Below are 21,723 nucleotides of genomic sequence, written 5' to 3'. Positions count from 1 at the left end.
TGTGTAAACAAAAAAACATAGTGTGGCCGGGCGTAGTGGCACACGCCTTTAATCCCAGCACTCAGGAGGCAGAAGCAGGTGGATCACTGTGAGTTCGAGGCCAGCCTGGCCTGGTCTACAAAGTGAGAGTAGGACAGCCAAGGCTACACAGAGAAACCCTGTCTCAAAAAATGACCAAAAACAAACAAACAAACAAAATACTGTGATGATTTTGTGCAGATGCATGTTCAGCACTTTAGCTGAGATCTAGAACCTTCCACCTCCTCCAGAAAGCTCCCTCAGGCCCCTCCCAGCCAATTTCCATAAGGCAACCGTCTCCTGGCATCCAGAAGCCCAGACCTCTGGAATACAGTCTTAAGAAGACTACTCTGCCCTCTGAGCTGATTGTGGTGGTCAGCTCACAGTGCGTTGCCCTGGGCATATCTTCCTAGGGAGAAGGAAGGAGGCTATGGCCTCCTCCACACCCTGCTCCCAGGCTGCTTGCTGGCTGAGAAGAGGATTCAGTCCAGGCTCGTGTGCTGTCTTGAGGAATGACCTTCCAGGCCTCAGAAACCCCCACTGGCCTTGGCAGGAACTGTCTAGCCAGAAGTGACACTCTTGGCTCATGCAGCCCCTGAGCCCTTGACTGGGAGTCCCCGGGGGACTGGAATGCTGTCCACCTGCCAGCTAGAGCAGGGCAGCTTCCGTCCTGGTGCTGAACCTTGCTGTCAATCTGCCCGCCGCCCAGGGTTGTTTACTGCCAGCCAGCCTCCCTGCAAGGGTTCAAAGCCCTGGCCCTGGGCACGTCTGCGGCAGGAAGCAGGCCAGGCAGTAATTGGCGGTCTGGTCGAGCTAAGTGGCCAGCGCTGACCCACCATCCTCCTCAAGCAGTTGCCTTTGAGTCATTTCACACTGGCCTTCCAGGCCTATAGGGACTTCCTGCCCAGTGCAGAGGCAGCATCAGGAACAAATTACTCGTTCCCTGAGAAATCTATTAAAAGGTGACAGCCGTTTGGGGACAGGTGGCCCCCAGCACACGAAGCCTAATGCCTTCCGTCCCTAAGGGCCACAAGTCGTCTCCTGCTGAACTGACTGCCTCGGAGGATACCGAGCTAAGTCTCTCGAACTTTGGGGGCAAAGGAAAAATGACTCAGAGTTAAGCACAGACTGCTGTCCTTGGGGCCTGTCTGTAGCTTCGTGAAGGGGGAGGGGGGCACACAGGACCTTTGTCCCCTCCCTTGATTCCATTTTCCATGCCACTCAGTGTGACCTCAGGAGCGCCACCTACCCTCTTTAAGTCCAACCCTTGGCTGACACAAGGCAAGCTCAAGTGCACAGCCAGGCCCATGGCAGACTCTTTGCAGGTCAGAGAGGATTGTGTTTGCTCTCTTTTCTGGCTGAAAAGAGGGCAGTGGCTGAGCCATGAGCTAGAACCAAGGTGGGGCTCCAGCTGGAGGGATCGTGGGGGCAGGTCATGGCAGTTTCTAGTTCTCCCTGGTGACAAGTTCCTGCCATTTGCAGCCCATCTCAGGCTGAGCCGCTGGGGGACTTGAACAAGCAAGTTGGGGGTGGGCAACCAGGTTGTTGCTATATGCAGTCAGCTGAATAATGAGGCACTTCTCCTTGTTGTGTGCAGTAAGGCAGTAAAGGGTTATTTCTGGTTCACGGTTGGAAGGAATACAGTCCACCATGGCGGGTGGAGGGCATGGCAGCAGGAACTTATGAGGCAGCTGGTCACTGTAGTCACAGACAGGAACCAGAAAGAGGTAGCTATGCCCTCCTACAGATGGGTCCAGGGATTGGTTTCCATGGTGATTCTAAATACCAACAAATTGGCCATCAAGATTAAGCACCCCAGTGTGCTCCTATAAAATTTGAAGGTGTAAACCGCTGATCTTAAAAAAATCTAGTATAAGAACCAGCACGATGGCATGGCTGGCAAAGGGGCTCACTGTGCCATCCTGGCAACTTGAGTTCAGTCCCCTGGACCCACCCCAATGCAGAAGTAGAGAACTTACTTGACAAAGTTGTCCTGACCTCTACACTTATGTCCTGGCATATATGCCCCACTCTTTATATCATGCATATATACACGCAATAATAATAACTTAAACATGATTAATATGAAGTATTTGGGAGGCCCCAGTGTAATCACAAGAGTCCTTCGAAACAGAATCAGAGGGTGGAAGAAGCAGAATTAAAAATGTATAACAGAAGCCGGCATGGTGGCTCACGCCTTTTAATTCCAGCACTCGGGAGGCAGAGGCAGGAGGATGCCTGAGTTCAAAGCCAGCCTGGTCTAGGACAGCCAAGGCTGCACAGAGAAACCCTGTCTCGAAAAACCAAAACCAAAACCAAAACAAACAAACAAAAAGTGTAACAGAGACATGCAGAATGGGCAAAGTAACTGTGGTAGAAGAGACATTCCAGGGGTGACCCTGGGAGTTACTTGGCCTGCCTTGTTGGCAGGGGGCCCATGAGGAGATGCCAGGCCTTTTTGAGTATGAGACCCAATTTCTAGCTACAAGTAGCAGAAGACCTTGGTCCTGCTACCTCAGAGACAGAACCTGGCCAGCAGCCTGAATGTGGTTATACGTAGATACTCGCGGCTCTTAGGAAAGCCAGGAAGCACCCAGAGCGGAAAACACAGCAGGGCCATGCTAGGCTCCTACCTACAAGACCTCAAGGTCACCATGTACATGGCTTTATTTGTGCTCATTGTAACTCCTCATGGAAGAGAGTCTAGAGGCAGAAAAGGGGGCAGTGGCTTCCCCGGGACCTACCTCTATGTGCCAGGCTGTCAGCCTCAGCATCAGCCAGAAGTGCTTTCCCCTGGGCCATGGCCAAGGCCAGCGATGACATGGCAGCTGGCTCCCATGCTCAGGACACACCATGGCTCTCGACAGCCTGCTCTGCATATTGTGTTTTTAAAAAAAATTTTACCAGACACATTTAGTTTGTGGTGTGTGTGTGTGTGTGTGTGTGTGTGTGTGTGTGTGTGTGTATGCGCACGCCAGGGCCTACACAGGGAAATTAGAGAAAGCTTTCCAGGCATCAGTTCTCTGTTCCCACTATGTAGGACTCATGGATGGAAGTTATCAGGTTTGGCAGAAAGTGCCTTACCCACCGAGCCATTTCACTGTTCTGTTCAATTTACACCACTGTACTCAAATGCTCAGAAATTCCCTAAGCCTTCCCATTTCCCTGGGATTGGCACAAGACAGGATCCACCTAAGTCTTCGGCAATCCAATTACTTAGCCTCTGAAAGACCCAGCTCCACAGCTCCCACTACACTCAGGCAGCGATGCCACCCAGTGACTAGAGGGGCATCATCCCTTGGGTCCTGATGACAAACTTTCCCTGGGGCAATGTTAAAAAAAAAAAAAAAGAGCTAAGAAACAGATGGGTCAGATTTCCAAAGTACTAAACAGGTGAAGTAGAGTGAAATAGAACGCTCCTCAATGCAGAGCTCCACCCTACACGCCTCACTCCAGGAGGCCACCTGGTGAAGAGTCCGTCAATAAATAAGCCCCTGGGCTCCTGCCTGGGACCAGGAGCCCAGAATTACCTTTCTGTAGATCACACTCAGCCTTTCCTGGACCAAAGAGCAGGGCTAGGGCTAGTGCCCCTGAAAGACTAAGGGAAGACCAAAAAGAAAAAAAAGACTTTAATTTTTATTACTTACATTTCATTTTTTTAAAATATTTATTATTTACATTTTTATTTGCATCCTGTGAGCATAGTCATATGCTGCTTTCCATGAGAAAACAGCATTTTCTGTTCTGAGAAATGTGTCATTTGGGGATTTTGTCATTGCATGAACACAGTATTCACACACAAGCCCACATGGGTTAGAACTACCCTGGCCTATATGGTACAGCTTCCTGTTCTAAGGTGACAGACCCAGACAGCAGGTACCGAATACTGTAACTGTGACACCATGAGATTAGGTGGGGTTTGTTTTTTTTTTTTTTTTTATGTACATTGGTGCTTTGCCTGCATGTTTGTCTGTATGAGGCTGTTGGATCCTCTGGAACAGGAGTTATAGACAATTGTGAGCTGTGGGTGCTGGGAATTGAACCAGGGTCCTCTGGAAGAGCAGCCAGTGCTCTTAACCACTGAGCTATCTCTCTAACTGAGATTTATGTATCTAAGCACACAGCAGGGCCACCAAGTTCCTGGTGGTGGGACGTTCTCAGCTCCTATTATTTTCTTAGCAAAAACAAACAAAAAAGAACACCTTTTCAGAGGGTTGTCATATAATCCAGACTGACCTGTCTGTGTAGACCGTGGTCTTGAACTTCTGATCCTCCTGTTTCCATCTCTTGAAGGTTGAGATACAGGCATGTGCCACCATGCCAGGCTTATGTGGTGCTGGGAATCAGGGGCTTCAGGCATCAGCTCAGGACTTAGTGGGGCGTAAGGGTTCAGAGTGTTGGGGAGGATGGAAAAGGATGGTGGAGGCAGGGAAGGGACCACTACCCTGTTACCAGACCTGCCTGGACGTCATAGAGACCAGTACCAACGCTTGGAGGTACTAGGAGAATCTGCAAGGCCTATTAAGTCTAGATTCTGGAACAAGGAGCACCACAAACTTTCTGGACCCTCAGGACTTCCATGCAGGGAGATAAAAGACAACCTAGGATATACTGAGAATGGGCAAAGCCAAGGAAAGGGACTTGGGGACATTGTGAGATACCTTGCCCATATCTGGAGACACCCAGTAGGAGCCCTAGCCTCTGTTGAGCAAAAGCCTCGGCCAGTGGGCTGGGGACGCCTAGCCCCCTCCCCCGCCTCTCCGCCCTCGTGCTGTCCAAGCTGCGTTGATGAAGTTGGAAGCAGCCTCTCCGGGATGGCTCGCAGGCTTTGAGACAGGATTGGCACGCGGCCGTCGAGCAGTTGGTGGCAGGAGCCAGGGGACCGGGAGAGCAGGTTTTCGCTGGAGGGGACGTGAGCTTTATTTCCCTCTTGGTTGCTGACAAGGAAGCAGCTGGCCTTCTCTGATTATTTTTACCCGGAGTCACAACCACGGCTGCGGAGCCTCCCCCAGAGCCCGCCGCCGCGCGCCCCACTTAGCCGCGCGCCACCAGCGCCACCTGCCGCCGCCTCCTGCAGCGGCAGAGAGGGCACAGCCGCCCTCATACTGCCTTCCAACTCTGTGGTTACTTTTTTCTCTTCTTCCATGTACTCTCCTCCTCACTCCCCTCCTCCCTTCCTTCTTGTTTTGTTTGTTTGGCTTGTTTTGTTTTTGTTTTTACAGACAGTCTCGCTATGTAGCCCAGGCTGACACTGGACTTCGTACTCTCCTGCGTCTGGGTCACAGGTATGGTTTCCGTTCAGAGAGTGACCCTGAGTATCATTTTACAGTTAGCTCAGCACAACCACGTTTATAGGGTCCACCATCAAAAGCTAGATATTTTGGAGTTGGAGGGTGGTTAAGAACACTTGCTGCTCTTCCAGACGAGAGGAGTTGGGTTCCCAGTACACACATCATCTGTCGTAAGCCAGCCTGTGACTCTTTTGCCTTCCTCAGATACCTGCGCACATGTGGCATTCACTCGCACAGACACATGCATGCACATAGTGATTTTAAAATATGTAAGAAAGAAAAACTTGACATAAGTGGCGTGCACAGGTGAAAAGAGCCTGCTGGGATCACACAAGAGTATGGAAAATAATACTTGAACCACATGGTTTGCGTGACCCTAAATCTTGCCACTACCCATTTCTATCTGTCACAGTGCCTTAAGTAAGTGGGGACTTACTTTCCTCACTGGGAGGTGAGCTGCAGAGTCATTCCACAGTGTGAGGAACTCAAGAGTCTGTAAGGCCAGTATTGCTGCTCCATCAACCCTGGTAGATTGTCCTTGGACATGCTTTTACCTCGTGGTCACAAGAGCTACTGAAACTCTGGGCATCTCACTAGAATTCAGGGTAGGGGTAGAGGGATAGGAGGAGGAGATGTTTGAAGCTATGATAACCATTTTATCAGGAAAGCAAAGTAATCCCCTAATCTCTACCACCACCTCCACCACCACCACCCCCAAACAACAGTGGGTTACATTTCAGTGGTAACATGACTACTCAAAACTTCAAGGGAGGCTGAGGAAAAATCAACATTTCTTGGATAAAGGAGAAGGGCAGTAACAAGAAATGCTGGGCAAGTCGCCCCCGTATCTGGCCCTGTCCACATGAAGTTGCACTTAGTTGCAATTATATCACACAGAGCTTTAATTCTGGCTTCCTAGTCTGTTCCTCTACTGTGTTGCCACTTGCAGTTTCACTATCGCTGTGTTTTGGTTTGGGGCTTTTTGAGACGAGCCTCACCATATAGCTCTGGATGGTTTAGCACTTTCTGGTAGATACTCAGGCTGGCCTCCAATTTATGGCAATCCTCCTGCCTCTCCCTCCCAAGTGCTCCCTCCTCAGCACTATGTGTCTTGATAATTCTCAGTTTTAATGGCTTAGTGTTCCTTCACGTGACCATGTCACAGTGTATCTATAGAGCATTTGCAGGGCATTTTCAGTGCACCCGTGTATGTCACGCAGGTGCATGTGTGTGAATGTGGAAGTTGAAGGGCAACCTTGGGTGTCATTCTCAGGAACCATTCCGTCAGGGTCTCTCATTGAACAGGAGGTCCCAGTTAGACGAGGCTAGCTGGCCAGTGAGTCCCAGGGATCTTCCTTACTCTGTCTCTCCAGTACTAGAATTACAAATACAGGCCTGGGTTTGTTTGTTTGTTTGTTTGTGGGTTTTGTTGTTGTTTAGTTGGTTGATTGGTTTTGGTTTTTCAAGACATGGTTTCTCTGTGTAGCCCTGGCTGTCCTGGAACTCTCTCTGTAGTTCTGTCTGCCTCTGCCTCCCAAGTGCTGGGATTAAAGGTGTGTGCCATAACCACCTGGCTTGCCTGCATGTTTCATGTGATGCCTAAAGAGCAAACGCAGGTGCTTGCAACATAAGTATTTTACCAAGTGAGAAATCCCTCCCTGCTTTGAACCTACCTTTTTTTTTAGAATTGTAGCAAATATTCTTATAACTACTTTTAGAAAATATTTTATTGTTTATTCTTATTTTAGGAATGAACATTTGCCTGAATGTATGTAGTGTACCATGTGCATGCAATACCCTGGAAGACCAGAAGAAGGCAGCAGATCCCCTGGAACTGAAGTTGCAGATGGTTGTGAGGTGCCATGTAGAAGCTGGGACCTGGGACCTCTGTAAGAGCAGCAAGTGCTCTCATGCAGTGAGCATCTCTCCACACCCATTATCACCACTTTTATACACAAAGCATCTACCACAGGGCCCACCTCCCCAGTAGCATTTTTTCCTGCCTTCATCCATTTTCATTACTAGGAATAGAACAAAGGGTATCCTATACACTAGGCAAATATTCTGTCACTAAACACCACCCTGAGGCTCCGTAGTTGCCATTTTCTCTTTATATATATACACACAGTGCACATGTATGAGAATGTGGAGGCTAGGAGTCAAAGGCATGTTCCTTTATTGCTCTCCACCTTGTTTTGTGTGAGGGTTTTTGTTTTGTTTTTTTTGTTTTGACAGTGCCCCTCAATGAACTTGGAACTTGCCATTTCAGCTGGGCTAGCTGGCCAGTCCCAAGGATCCCCATCTTTGTCTCCTAGCACCGAGGTCCTTATATACACCATTAAGCCTGGCTCCCAATAGGTCTTCATGTCTGATGGCAAGCACTCTTTCCCACCCACCCCCAGCCAGCTCCTTTTTCCAGCTTGACTACGGCCATCTGTTTTGCCCCTACTACACTTCACTGTCTGACTGGGTCTTGTAAGCTCCTGGGTGGGAACTAGGACCCTAGGTCCCAGATGAGGGGTTTGGCTCATAAAGTTCATGCAGATGTTGAAAGCGGGGTCCTCTGGGTCCATGTTCAATGCATTTTCTTTCCCAGCACTGCCTTTCCTCAAAATAGCAGATTTTCTGTGTTGAAGTTAGCAATAGCATATCACCCGCCCAGTCAGGACACACAACACAGTGCTCTTTGATGAACTCGGAGTTGTACAGTTTCCATCACAATCCATTTGAGAACATTCTTGTCACCTCCCCCAAAAATATTATGCCTAGTATACACAGCCACCAGCCTCATAAGAGTGAAAATGTCTTTAAGCTTGGAGGAGAGAGGTGGGTGGGGCTGTGTGAGGCCAGCCGGGAAGGCTTAGACTAGCCCATGAACTTGCTACATATCTGCTGTTTTTTTCATACTCTGGCTCTTGATTTCCTTCTAATACAAATAAGCATAGTTAGTTTTGTTTTTGTTTTTTGTCCATTTCTCTCATGTATCTCAGGCTACCCTCAACACGTTAAGTAGCTTAGAATGACATTAACGTTATGACCCTTCTGCCTCTACTTCCTAAGTGCTGTAGCCCCAGTGCTTGGGAAGTGAATCACCCTGCCTGGGTTTATGCAGTGCTGGGAAAGCGCTCTACCCACTAAGCTTCAGCACAGCTTAATTAAACAGTTTTGCTATGTAGTCCAGGCTGGCCCCAAACTCATACCAACTTTCTTGCCTCAGCCTCACAAGGGCTGGGATTACAGACTTAGGCCACACTCAATTTCTGCTGTATGCTAAGCACCAAGATGCAGGGGTTACAGATAAACCAAGAGGAAACATTTTGGTCTAGTCCTTACATAGGTTAACAGAAGAGCAAGGACTGCGTGAGGAAGATTTTAATGCCCAGCAAAGGCCAGGACTTTACACATACACAGACACACGCACACATGCACGCACGCATGCACGCACGCACAGAGGTGTCAGGCCTTAGAGGACCCATTAGACAGAGTTCCATACCAGCCACTCAAGACACAGACCATACCTCTGAGTCACAAGGTTCCCACGTGAGTCTTCACAGCTACGTGGCTCACAAGTGTCCATTCTGCGCAGCTCAGCCCAGGTATTGGAGTGGGTATGAAGCAGGCAAATTATCTGGCATCCACAGGAACCAGTAGATCCTGAACCAGCTCAAAATAGGGGCCAGGAAGACAACCTAGAAAGGTCTAAGCTGAGACTTAGAGGATGAGGATAAATGAACCAGAAAAGACTTGGAAGTAGAGGACGGTCACCATGGTCAGAAACTGAGGAAGGTCACCGTGGTCAGAAACTGAGGAAAGAAAGGCAGGGAAAGGTAGGGTGGGGGTGGGGTACACGATGGTAGACAGCAGGCATGGTCATGATAACCATGGGAGTGAGTAGGACTTCCTCCTGGAAGCTCTAGGAGGCCACAGAGGAGTTTAAGGAAGGGAAGAAACTTGAGAAGGCTTCCGGCTCCAGTCCCAAGGTGGAGGGCTCTGGGGCCGATGAAGGAAGACTCTTAAGTGGCTCTAGGCCCATCGTAGACCCTGTGAACTTCATTGCAAGGTCTCTAGTGTGGAAGCCAATGCCTCAGAGAAAAGTGTTGGTAATCCTGACAATCACATAACCTCAAAGAAAGATGGATCTTTCTCTATCCTCCACCTCCAATGGACAGACCTGTCAAAGTCACATGAGAGTTGATGAAGGTCCCACCCTATTCCTGGTGACCCTGAGGTGAAAATGTCCATGTTCCTGCTGCCTTTGGGCTACAGACAAGGAGGGTTTAGCTGAAGGTCTGAAACTGGGCTGGGCCAAGGTGCCCCTGGCTGCTCTTACTCTGCCCATTTCACTCCGCAGACAGTTGGCCTGAGATGCCTGATGACTATCAGTCCCTTCAGGCTCTGGGCCCAATCCCCAGAGACAATGGACCTGTCATGACTGCCACCCCTTAGTTGATGGATGAGCTGAGCATCACCCAGGCTCTGGGAAGAACAGATTAGGTAGATCATGGTCCAGACAGATCTGCCTGCTGAACAGGGCCTCAGGTGAGGGCCTATAGACCACCCCTATGCCACTTAGCCATCTCCAGAAGTGACCTCAGGAGATGTGGTCACCATGAGAGGGAGAAAATAAATAGCCTAGGCAAGGGCCCTGGAGGGCAGAGAAAGGTGGCTACCAGGCTACAGCTTTTTTTTTTTTTTTTAATGGATCAGAAAGAGTGAGACCAGGGTGCACATGACAGAGATAGATACAATGAGATCATCTAAGCTCTACCCCAGCCGTGGAAAAGATCATTGCCAGGACGCAGACCAGGAGCCCACACCTTCCTTGAAGAACCTATTTTCTCTTGGAGACCAACTTGCATGTCTGTAAAATGGGCTCCTGAAACTCTGTGTCGAGTGGATGGCTCTGGTGTGCTATGTTAATCTGTTTTGCGGTGCTCTAACAAGACAGCCGAGGCATATAAGGAAAGTAAGCTCATTTGGGGGTCCAAGGCTAAGGGGCTGCATGTGGTGTCAGCTCTGTTGCTGACAGTGAAGAGGAGTGCATGGAGAGATCAGAGTGCTCTCTCCTCCTCCTCCCCTCCTCTCTTTTTCCTTGATGCCACCAGGATTCAAGGCGCCGCATTCTGACGGTCTTCTCTAATCCTTTTCACCACCCCAAGTCTCTATTTCCCAACAGCAGAGTCACATTAAATGCCCAACTCTCTAAATGCCACACAGTGGAAATTAAATGCCAGGCCAGAAAGCCTAAGCGGACACACTGGAACCAAAGCCAAAGGCACAGAAAGGGCCCTGACAACTGGGCAGAATGGCGCTTTCCGTTGGCCTTCTTTTCCTACTCTTTCACTGGCTCTGCACACTGGGGCTGCGCGAGGTGGGGGCAAGTCAAAACAGGATAACCATGTCCATCCTACCCGTGCTCTGTGGGCTCCCAAATACGCTGAACTCTGCCCAATAGGGACTTCATTCACTCAAGATTATTTATTTATTTATTTATTTGGATGATTTGTTTGTTCTTGAGACAGGGTTTCTCTCTGTAGCCCTGGCTGTCCTATGCTCACTTTGTAGGCCAGGCTGGCTCCTAACTCACAGAGATCCATCTGCCTCTGCCTCCCAAGTGCTGAGATAAAAGGTGTGCGCCGCCATGCCTGACCTGTTTGGTTTTTGAGACAGAGTCTCATATAAGCCAAGCTGGCCTCAGACTCTCTATGTAGCTGATGCTGGCCTTGAACTCTCAATCCTCCTGCCTGTGCCTTCTGAAGGAATCCTGGAATTCACAAGTTTGTGCGACAACACTCAGTTCTGATTTTTATTTTTATTTAATTATTTATTTTAAAGATTTATTTATTTATTATATACACAGTATTCTGCCTGCATGCATACCTGCACACCAGAAGAAGGCACCAGATCTCATTATAGATAATTGTGTGCCACCGTGTCGTTTCTGGGAATTGAACTCAGGACCTTTGGAAGAGCAGGCAGTACTCCTAGCCTCTGACCCATCTCTCCATCCCCCTATTTATCTTATTTTTATTTGTTTATTTATTTTTAATTTTTTTTTTCAAGACAGGGTTTCTCTGTGTAACAGCCCTGGCTGTACTGGACTCACTTTGTAGACGAGGCTGGCCTCAAATTCAGAGATCCGCCTGTTTCTGCATCCCAAGTGCTGAGATTAAAGGCATGCACCATCACATCTGGCTTATTTTTATTTTTTTACATCTCAAACTCAGAGAGAAGTTGGAAAATTAGCACCAGTGTATCATTTGCATGATTCCCCTCTTTTCAAAGAGAAAGCTAGATGTGGTACATAATCGTAATACTGACTTTCAGCGCCTGAGACAAGTTTAAGGCCACCTTTGGCCACATAAGCAAGACCAATAAAATAAAATAGGGCCAGATATTGTAGCACAGGTCTCTGATCCCAGCATTCAGCGGGTAAAGGATAGGTTAATTTCTGTGAGTTTAAGCCCAGCCCGGTCTATGTGGCAAGTTCTAGGCCAGCCAAGCCTACATAGTGAGATTCTGTCTCAAAAATAAATAAATAAAATAAAAATAAAGTATCACAGATAGTAAATTCAGTGTGCTGTTGTGTGTTTTGCCAGTTTCAAAGGCACTGGGCTGGCACAGCAATCGCACCTCTTTTGAACTGGTGTCTTTCTCTACTTACACATGTGGAAGCTGAGGGTCAGTGACAGGTGCAGTGCTTCATCCGGGAGGCAGTGTGAACCTGGCAGTGTGGACCGACGAGGCCTTGGTGGTGGGGTCATCCAGCCGGAGTTCCTGCCCAAGCCGAGTCCTCTCTGGTGAGACTACTGAGGCAGGCAAGGTGGGGCCTCCGCACCCCAGCCTTCAGCTTTCTCCTGTCCTCTTGTCGTTGCCCCTCCCCTCCTACCTTCCATGCTAATGGCTCTGGATGAAACTCATCGTCCACAATTCACCTGCAGAACAGAGCATGCCAACGGTCCTCACTGTGGGGTGGACACAAGGGGAGGCAGGCTCCGGGAGCAATTCAAGCCAGCAATATGCTAAGGGCTGGTCCCCTTTGGTCCCACTAGCTTGGTCTTCTAAAGCATCCAGAATCTCAAGGGCCCTTCAGCTTCCCCAAGTTTATTTTTCAATCGTATTCTCACAATGTTCTGACTCTTTCTAATGGGGAGCCTTCGCCTATACCGCAGTTAAAAGTTCCTTCCCAGACACAGAGTGAGGCAGGTCTGAGTGAGGAGTCACAGAGCTCCGCCCTGTCCTGCTGGCAGGACTTGGCTAGGTTGCAGGGCAGAGAGCTGGCCCCAGACACATAGCTGAGGATGTTGGAACGGTGGGCCATGGAAAGACAGCACGGGTAAAGCAAGTGAGAACCAGGGCTTGGGAAGAAGGGAGAGACCAGTGGTGAAGGGAGGCTTACCTAGGTCCTAGGCCTCATCTGCACAGTGGGGATTTCTTCAGAGTTCTCATGGACAGGTGGCCCATGGTGGCAGCCAAGTTTATTTCAGGAAGTGGGGTGGGCCACAAGGGCCTGGAGGGTACAGGCAGAAGGGGCACAGCACCCACTGCTCCTGATGTAGACCTCGCCTAGTGATAAGTGGACCTCAGCTTCTAGCTACTATGCCCTGCCCATTTTAGTTAGAATGGGGCAGGTAGACATAGGTGTTATTTTAAAAGTGGCAAAGTTACAATAATTTGGCAAATTTCCGGAGTCCCCCAAAATGTGCATGTCTGAGTCCTGAGCCCAGGACTTATTTTTGTAAAGAAAGGGCATGCAGTATTATTGTGAGGGTCCAGACTCCCAGGTGGGCATGAGGCCAGTGTGTTCTCTAAGACATCTGTGCATGCCAGGGCTGGAACAGAGACCCAGGAGGCAGAGCCCTGTAGCTTGGCAGGAGCAGCTTCCAAGTCAGCCGCATCCCCAGCTTATACATCTGCGTTATGATAGGCCTACCCTGGTGTGGTAGGTGAAGGGACTGAGAATCTACCTTGAAGAGGGGACAAGTGAGGGTGTGAGAGGCTGATCCAGGTAGGGGTGACAGTATCGTAGAAGGCCTCAAAATGGGGGAGTGGGGTGGGGTGGGTGATGCTTAAGTGGGTGGGTGTGATGGCCCACGTCTGCAACCCTCGGGTGGGAGGACTGAAAGGTCAAGGCCAGCATAGCTACATGGCTGACTCCGCCTCAAACAAATACATAAGAAAACAGACACAGGTGGCTGCATGGGAAATGTAGGACAGATAAGGCAGAGCCTTGACTACCCAGCTGAGAACCCCCGGAGGCCCACAAGAAAGCCCACATGATCTTGAGCTCCTGGGCTGTATCCACCTCTCCCTGGAGAGTGGATTGCTGTGGCCCTCGAAATGCACCGGGGTTACCGTTTCCCAGCTTGCAGTCCTTAAAAAAAACAAAACAAAAACAAAAACAAAAAAACCCTCCAGGAGACTACCCTTTTGCACAAGCAAATGCCATCCACCTTTTTTCCTGACCTCCAATGCCAGGGCTTTGGCTTCCAGCCCCATGGGGTCTGGAAACGAAAGAAAGGGAGGTTTGGACCTGGTAGAGGCAGGTGGCTGAGCTGCTTTCATTTGCTGTTGTTTTGGGATGGAGCCACCTGTCCTCAGGCTGGCTTTGAATGCTGTGAAGTTGAGCTCGTCCTGCTCCCCTCCTACCCCTCCCACCTTCACCTCCCAAGTGCTGAGCCTGCAAGTGTGCGCCACCTCAGCTCACCTCTAAAGTTTCATTGTTCGTTTTTTTTTTTTCCTTCAGTCGATGCTGACCCGGCATGTGATCCCCACTGTCCCTCACCTGTCATTGCTGCATCCAGAATGATTCCCCTGGGTCACTGCCTCCTCTATCTTCTGGTACCTGAATTTCTGAAGGGATGGGTTCAGGGGAGGAGGACAAGGGAGCCCAAAGTTGTTCACTTTCCAAGTGGCCACCACACTTCAGAGAATGTGACAGTTAAGTCCTTGCATATTAAACAGAACAAAAAACAACGTAGTAGGTGCTACGCCCCTGATAGTCACTCATGGAGGGGTATGTGACCAACACCAATCATGTGGACTGCAGAGCCTGAAGCTTCCATGTCACCCCTTGAACACACTGGGGAGAACTGGGCCGCATCTATCTTCTCTCTCAGATCAGAAGTCTCTCTGGGACCTCCTCTAATTCCACAAGGAACTCTTTGGCGACAGGTTAGTCCTATGAGGGATTCCTCTCTGGAAGGTCCCCTGTAAGTACAGCCCATCTGTGTCACATGGTTGGCATTTTGGTCTGAACTGTGCAGACAGGGGAGGAGGCGGTGTTTCCTTCAGACCCCAGTGGGAGGCTCCACCTCATTCGTGCTGTACAGAAAGACCGCAGGGCGCAAGTCAGAGTAGACAGCCTTGGCCTGGCCCAACAGACTCAGCCTCGTGTCCTTGGCCCTTGTCCTCATCCAAAAGGGTAAGGTGGCCACAAAATTCTCTCCTGAGGGTATTCTATGACCACCAGGCCCCGCGGCCCCAGGCGAGATGCTGCAGACTGCAGAAGGAGTGTGCAAGTTCACAGGACAGCGGCTGAGCTGGTGGCAAGCCCAAGCGAGCAGTACTTTGGCCACCTGGCATTGAGGCCCCCAGACAGGGCTCTTGTTCAATGGCTGCCTAACTCAGTCTGGATAGGACAAAGACAGGCCTTGCTACGACAACCGCAGAGGCCTGAGTATGAGCTCAGAATCTGGGGCAAGCGAAGCGAGGTTGCAGAGTCTGAACTTTCAGAGATGGGGATCTCACAATGTATAGCCATCCTGGAAGTGGGGGTTAACTCGTGGGCGGGGGCCTGGAAACCCCACTTCTTTCTTCTCCAGACTGGAGGCATCTTAAATTCCATGACAGGCTCCGCGGGTGTGCCAATGGGAGGCACTCCCTGTGGCGACTGGGCCTCGTGTCCCCACAAGTGAGCACACCACGGCTGCGCTGGTATTCGGTGAGAGGACCTCTGACAGGGTGGCAAGGTTGCCCATGGCCCTACCTGCGCTGGTGGCGTTCACGGCTTGCGTGCACGTTCAGTGGGACACAGCGGCGACCCAGGCGTCCACCCTCTTCTCCCTGGCAGCGCCCGCTGTAGCCACCCGGAGGCTCGGTGCGCGCCGCGCTAGTAGTACGCGGCCGCCATGCGCCCTTCAACCCCGTCTTCCTCTCTGCCGGCCGCTGGCACCACGTGTGCGCCACGTGGAAGCAGCACAGCGGGCGCTGGGCGCTGTTCGCCGACGGCAGGCGACGCGCCGATGCTCAGGGACTCAGCGCGGGTCACCCGGTGCCGCCCGACGGTGTGCTTGTGCTGGGTCAGGCAGGACTTCCTGGGTGGCGGGTTCTCGGCTCGAGACGCCTTCAGCGGCAACCTCACTGACTTCCACCTTTGGGACCACGAGTTGAGCCCTGGGCAAGTGCGCCGAGCCAGTGCCTGCGCGCCACCCACCGGGGGCCTGCTCTTCCAATGGGATTCAGAAGCCCTTGACGTCACACCCTCGCAGTTGCCCGCCCTGCTTACGCGCCTGCTCTGTCCCAGTAGGATGTCGGCCCCGCCCCGCCCCGCCCAACGTCTATGCACCTCCCCTGGCGAGCCTACTGAGTCTGGCCCCGCCCCTGCTTAGCCCACCCAACTTCTGGCTCAGCCTTTGCCAGTTTGTCTCCAGTTCTGGCCAGCAGCTCCTACCTGGAAGCTATCCAATCTTACTTAGGCTAGGGCTTCCTTAGTGTGGACCTGCTCAGTGCTGGCTTTAGGCTTCATCTCTTGATCTCAACATGACCCATGATGTGGTGATGTTGCATGCTGATTCCTCGTCATCTGCAGGTGCCTTTTGGACCTGCATGGGTAAATGGGTACCGTTCTCATTGGGTAGGGAGAGAGCTAAGATGTGGTCTTGACACCTTGTTGCTCTGACCAGTGCCCTCAGAAAAGTGCCCCGCGTGGAACCCAGGACCCAGCACCAAGAGCTCTGAACTCTGCTTGCACCCACGGCCTTTTCTTTGCTGCTACTCAAAAGATGCACCTTAGCTGTGCCGAAACTCTGCTGAACAGCCTAGAAGTCAGGCCATTTATAATCTCCAAGCTTGAGGAGTCCATGGAGCTAAACAACAGAGCAATCAGTCCCGACAGGCCTGAGGGCCAGTCTCAGCTGTGTGACTTTGAGCAAGTGATTCTGCCATGCTGTGCCTCAGTTTCCCTGTGTTGTTTAATCCTCCACACACTGCCTGAGATGCGCTCTTCCTCCTCAGAACAGCATGGCAGGTGGGGTGGTCATGGAGTAGGCTGGCCCCTCTTTTGCCCAGGGTCCAACCTGGCCTCCATCTTTTGCAGAGACCTATCAGCAGCTACAGGACTTCCAGTCATGGCCTGATCAGGATGTTATCACCAGAGTCAATGCTTTGGCCAATGCCACTGTGTTAAGCCTATCCTGGAGACTGGAAAGTCTATGGCACTCTGAGTCAACTCCCTGCACCCTTATTTTCCTTACCTGTATAAAGACCCATCTGAAATATCTACAGGAACCCCCGTTTGATCCTGTTCTTGTTTTAGAACCCCTGACAGCTGGGAACTTGTGACAAATTTGACCCATGAAGAAGACCTGTCAGTACCCAACTGTGGCCCTTGGAGAGTTCCCTCATGTCCCTTATGTCTGTACCCACAGCTTCTCCCAAGCCCCCGGGATCCTGCCCTTGGAGGAGGCTTCTAGCTTCTTGGGTCTCCTGGAGAGAGTCCTAGCGGAGGAACCAGGTCCCCTGGGGCCTGTTACCCTACTGGCCACCCTGCACTTCCTGAAGAGGATGGCTGCTTTCAGAGCTGAGGGGCCTGAGCTGCTGACCAAACCCTGGGAGGAGCTTGGCAGAGGCTTTGTGTCTGTGGCCAGCCTAGTCCTGGAGGAGCAATCTGGCTGGTGCTTGGCCGTCCATCAGTGAGGTGAGGCACACAGAGCTGGCCGGGACATGGTCTTGCAGCCTTCCTTATTGTGTAGCTGTGAGTGAGTCAGTACCCGTCTCTGAGGGCTGTATCTCTCCATCCCATAGGAGAGGCTCCTTTTGTCACTGTGAGTGGAAATTCCTCTTGAATGCTGCACATAGTTAAGAATGTATTAAGAGCCACTGGTGATAAGGGTCCTCCCCATACCCAAGAATCTGCTAACTGCCTCAAGTGGGGCCTCCTCTGTGTGGAGTGGCCCACCCATCGTGTCTGCCTAAATACACAGGCAGGTGCTCTGGAGAACAACAGGGCATTGCGCTGGAGGGAGAGTGCTATTAGGAAACTCATCCTTACAAATGACTGGCAGATGGGCTTAGGGACAGAACAGGGTATAAGGGTGAACGGAAGTGGCACAACCAATGAGGCTGGTGCTATGGCCTAGTTCTCCTGGACAGCTAGGGGAGTTTCCCCTTTTGGATGTGTGAAGTCCACCTGCGACTAGGGACCTGGGGCACTGTTGCAGATGAGAAGATGCCAGACCGCAGACCTCAGGGGATTCTCACACTTGCCTTGCTAAGGAAATAGCAAAGTGAACAGAGTGACAAGGTGCACAACAGAACATGGGTACCCACTCAGTGAATTTGGGTTTCATTTTGTCCATTTGCTTAATGTGAAACATGAGCACCTATACCATGGGTTTGACTCTGAATCAGTGGTGAGGAGGGAGATGACACCCGCTAGAGTGGGCTCCAGTTGGCAAGCAACAGGTGGCAGCCAGCCACATGGCATGCTAGGAGACCGGCAGCTTGACTTGTAGACAGAGTTGGAGACGCCAGAGGAGGCTGAGGCAGGCAGGGGAAGCCAGGCCTTGATCTTGAGGCCACTAAGAGAGCCAGAACCCCAAGCATTTATGGTCCCCAGGTCAGGCCCGTGGCGGTTGGGCCTGGACTGGGAGCGGGAGGTGAGCTGCAGCTTCCTCTCAGGTGGTTGGTGAGCCTATGGCTTTGGTGATGAGTGTGCAACGCATGGCATCCCTCCTAAGCTCTGATCTGACCTCTGCGTAGCCTCAAATCCACATCCAGCATCGCCTTGCTGGTGAGCAACCATCCACTCCCACAGCTAGACCCGGGTGTCCTCCTCAGTGTAGTTCCAGGAGATCGCGGTCTGTACTTCCATACACTTCACCACATGTCCTTCCTTTACCCAGGCTGTATCTTCTGCCCGTAATACCCTTTCCCCTTTCTTCCTTGATCTCCTAGCAAATTCCTCCCCTCGGAGCCCTGCTTGAGCACGAACTCCCTCAACACACACACACACACACACACACACACACACACACACACACACACACGCACACACGCACACGCGCGCGCACACACACACACCCACACACTTGTGCAGGGCTTCCCTCTTCAGTTGCTATAACATCTTGAACATGCCCCTGCATAATAGGATTGCACCTTCTCTTCCTGATGTCCCTGGGGTTCCAGGCCTATTTGAACAAATTCTTTTCAGAGCTGGACCCAAGTTCCCATCCTTCAAGCACTTGTACATCCGTCTGGGGACTCTCATAGTCATCTTCACCCTCCGGTCCCACCCCACAGTAATACTCTTCCCTCAGGACTCTCTGCAAAGCCATTTTACCTTGGGCTAGCGGCTCAGCCTCTCTGGCTTGAATGGTGGGCCCCCAGTCCCCTAGTGGGGAGAGGTCCAGCCAGCCCTGCACCTAGACATCCCAGAAGAAAGCCCTCCAAGCTGAGATCCGGACCCTGCTCCATTTGATCCCAGGCCTGGAGGTGCGAAGCCTGCTCCTGAGAGAGGCCAGCACTGGAGGGCACACATTCAACATTCCTGGTGGGCATCCAGATGGACCAGGCTACATCCACATCCCTGCAGGTGAAGTGAGGCGGCTCCAGGGGAAAGATGAGTGAGGAGAGAGTTGGCTGGAACCCCGCTGCGTTCCAGGTGAGCTGTCTGCTGTGACTCTTTGATGGCTGCCTTCCCTTGCAGAGCCTAGGTTTCTGTCTGGGTAAGATGGGCTATTAGCTCTTGACTGGTGCATGGTGTCTATGAGGCTCCCACCACATTCTGGCATCTGCTTAGTCTCCCGTGAATCCTCATGATTTCTTCAGATATGAGAAAGGGGCCCAGCCTTGTGCACTCAGGGGTCGGGGATAGGTGTACAAGACAGACAAAGGGATTTGGAATCACGGGTTGGGTTGTCTAAACCATGGCTGGATTAGAATTCCACCATAGTCCCTTTGCAGTTATGGCTTCTGACCCTCAGCTCCCCTGTGAAACAGGGAGAGCAATGCCTCCAGAGACAGCTGTGGGAAGGAGTAAGCTTTGTCACAGGTGGGAGCAGTCTTGGCGGGCTTTACCCTTGGGGCACCCCATGAATACCTTGTGACAGACTGAGTGGAGCCATCCTGGGTCTGGAATTCAGGAAGCAGACCTGGGAACCCCACATTGTCTTTCTAATGGACCCTCACCGGGAGAAGGAGCCGGTCCTTCCCACGTGACTGAAGGAGTTGGGGAAGAGAGAATAACAAAGTCGGGAGCGGGGAGAGCGGGCAGGGGCAGCGGACAAGCTGGATCAGCACGCCGGCCAGAGAGACACCTAAGGATCCGTCCCGTGGAACGGCTACCGGAAGGTTCACTCTTTCGTCCCTTTAACCTTTTTCCTTCTTTTATAAACTAGTTGGGTTGCATAATAAAGTTTAATTGCTAAGAAACAGAGTCAACAGACAGCTAGTGTCTTCCACTCTGCCAGGCCTCGCTGAAGTCATAATCATCCACACCTGGTTCACCTTAAGGATCTTCCCAGCATACCCTGGGGTCACCTGGCCTAGAGTCCCAGGCCCCTGATGGCTCGGAGGAGAAAAGGACACAGAGGTGAGCAGATCCCACTCTGTGCAGAAGACTGTGTCTGCCACACCTCAGGGAAGCCGGGCTTCCATCTCTTCCCAGACCCTCTTCGTGGTGGGCAGGTCAGTGTTTATCAGTGTGCTGGGCCTGCAGAAAGGAGCCTGGTGGAGCTCTGCTCCCTTCTCACCTGGGATCTGGCTTTAGAGCTGAGACTGAGAGGAAAAAGAACTTTCCAACAAGTCCCTGAGGCTGGATCTCAGGGCTCTGAGTCATGGTATAGGTGCTGTCCTCTTAGCTAAAATGACTCAGACATGCACATCCTTTCCTTTGACTCCCCACACCCACAGCCACCCTTAAAAGCTCCCTTTGTCCCCACAGGTCCATAAGAACCCATGTGGGGTCAGCCATACTCTCTTCTGAGGTATGGGACGCTGCTGAGCACAGCTGTGACCTTTCATCTGCAGCACCAGGCCCAGGTACTGGGTGGTGCAGCACTTGTCTGGCTAAACCCTTTCCCTGCCCCTCACCCCCTTGACCTGCCAATATTTGTTCACTGGACCGCCAGCATCTAAACATGCTCAAAAGATGTGGGCTGGAGTGATGGCTTGGTAGTTAAAAACTTCTCTTCCAGAGGAACCTGATTCCGCTCCCAACACCTACATGACAGTTCACAACTGTCTGTAACTCCAGTCCCAGAGGAAACAATGTCCTCTTTTGACCTCTGAGATCACTACACATTTGTGGTGCACATACATACATACATACATACATACATACATACATACAAGCAAAACATACATATACACAAAGAAAGGGAGAGAGAGAGAGAGAGAGAGAGAGAGAGAGAGAGAGAGAGAGAGAGAGGAGAGAGAGAGAGAGAGAGAGAGAGAGAGAGAGAGAGAGAGAGAGAGAGAGATTTATCCCCAGTGACCTCGACCCTCAAGGGACTAGAAGGGGAGCAATGTGCACTTTTCACAAGAGCAGCATAAATAATTTAAGTAAGTTTCATTGAACTCTCCAACTGCCTGTTTCCTGTGGTGCGGGGAAGGACTGCTTGGTCGGCTCCATCTTTAAGTGGATAAAACAAGTGTGTCACCCTAGGGCTGAATAACTAAAATAAACGAATGAATGAATACACGGTACATACATATATACAAACATACACACACACATACATACATACGCGTGTATGTACATACATAAAATTATACTGGCCTGCCATAGGAGCATATTTGCAGGTTGATATTCAGGACGACTTCTCCACGTTGGCTTCAGGGGAGTGAAAGCTAGCCCAGGCTAGAGATGTGTCTCAGGGACAGAGCATTTTCCTGGTTATGAGGCCCTGGGCTCTGTCCCCAGGACTTTAAAAACAAAACCACACAACCTCAATGTCAGTAGGGCACTACTCAGAAAGCCCTGAAGAGCTACATACTTGTCTGGTGGGCTGGTCATGTGGTTGTATTAAGAGGGAGGGGGGTTCTCTATAAACTAGCAGGAAAAGGCTTTCATGGCCTGGGGTTTGACTTCTTTCATGGTATGTAATGCCATGTAATGAAAGAAATGCAACTCCCTTAACCATTGGGGCGTTTTAAAGAAAGCTTTAGCCTCTATTGCTCACAGGGGGTCATT

The 21,723-nt window shown here is 51.0% G+C and overlaps 1 protein-coding gene across 1 annotated transcript in view; it reads left to right on the top strand.

The window, feature by feature from the left end:
• Window positions 1-21,723, top strand: part of Adgrd2 (adhesion G protein-coupled receptor D2) — a 35,804-nt gene that overhangs the window by 1,405 nt on the left and 12,676 nt on the right. Inside the window, 16 exon segments of the mRNA XM_051166281.1 lie at window positions 12,027-12,109; window positions 14,782-14,865; window positions 14,868-14,988; window positions 15,224-15,391; window positions 15,393-15,614; window positions 15,616-15,833; window positions 16,214-16,314; window positions 16,629-16,737; window positions 16,969-17,195; window positions 17,197-17,226; window positions 18,210-18,321; window positions 19,015-19,147; window positions 19,998-20,049; window positions 20,051-20,121; window positions 20,473-20,526; window positions 20,528-20,570. Coding sequence (XP_051022238.1) covers window positions 12,027-12,109; window positions 14,782-14,865; window positions 14,868-14,988; window positions 15,224-15,391; window positions 15,393-15,614; window positions 15,616-15,833; window positions 16,214-16,314; window positions 16,629-16,737; window positions 16,969-17,195; window positions 17,197-17,226; window positions 18,210-18,321; window positions 19,015-19,147; window positions 19,998-20,049; window positions 20,051-20,121; window positions 20,473-20,526; window positions 20,528-20,570 — 1,828 coding nt within the window.

This window comes from Acomys russatus, chromosome 24 (assembly GCF_903995435.1).
Source record: "Acomys russatus chromosome 24, mAcoRus1.1, whole genome shotgun sequence".
Taxonomy (NCBI): Eukaryota; Metazoa; Chordata; class Mammalia; order Rodentia; family Muridae; genus Acomys; species Acomys russatus.
Note: the sequence above shows the minus strand (reverse complement) of the source record. Positions and strands in the feature narration are given on the sequence as shown.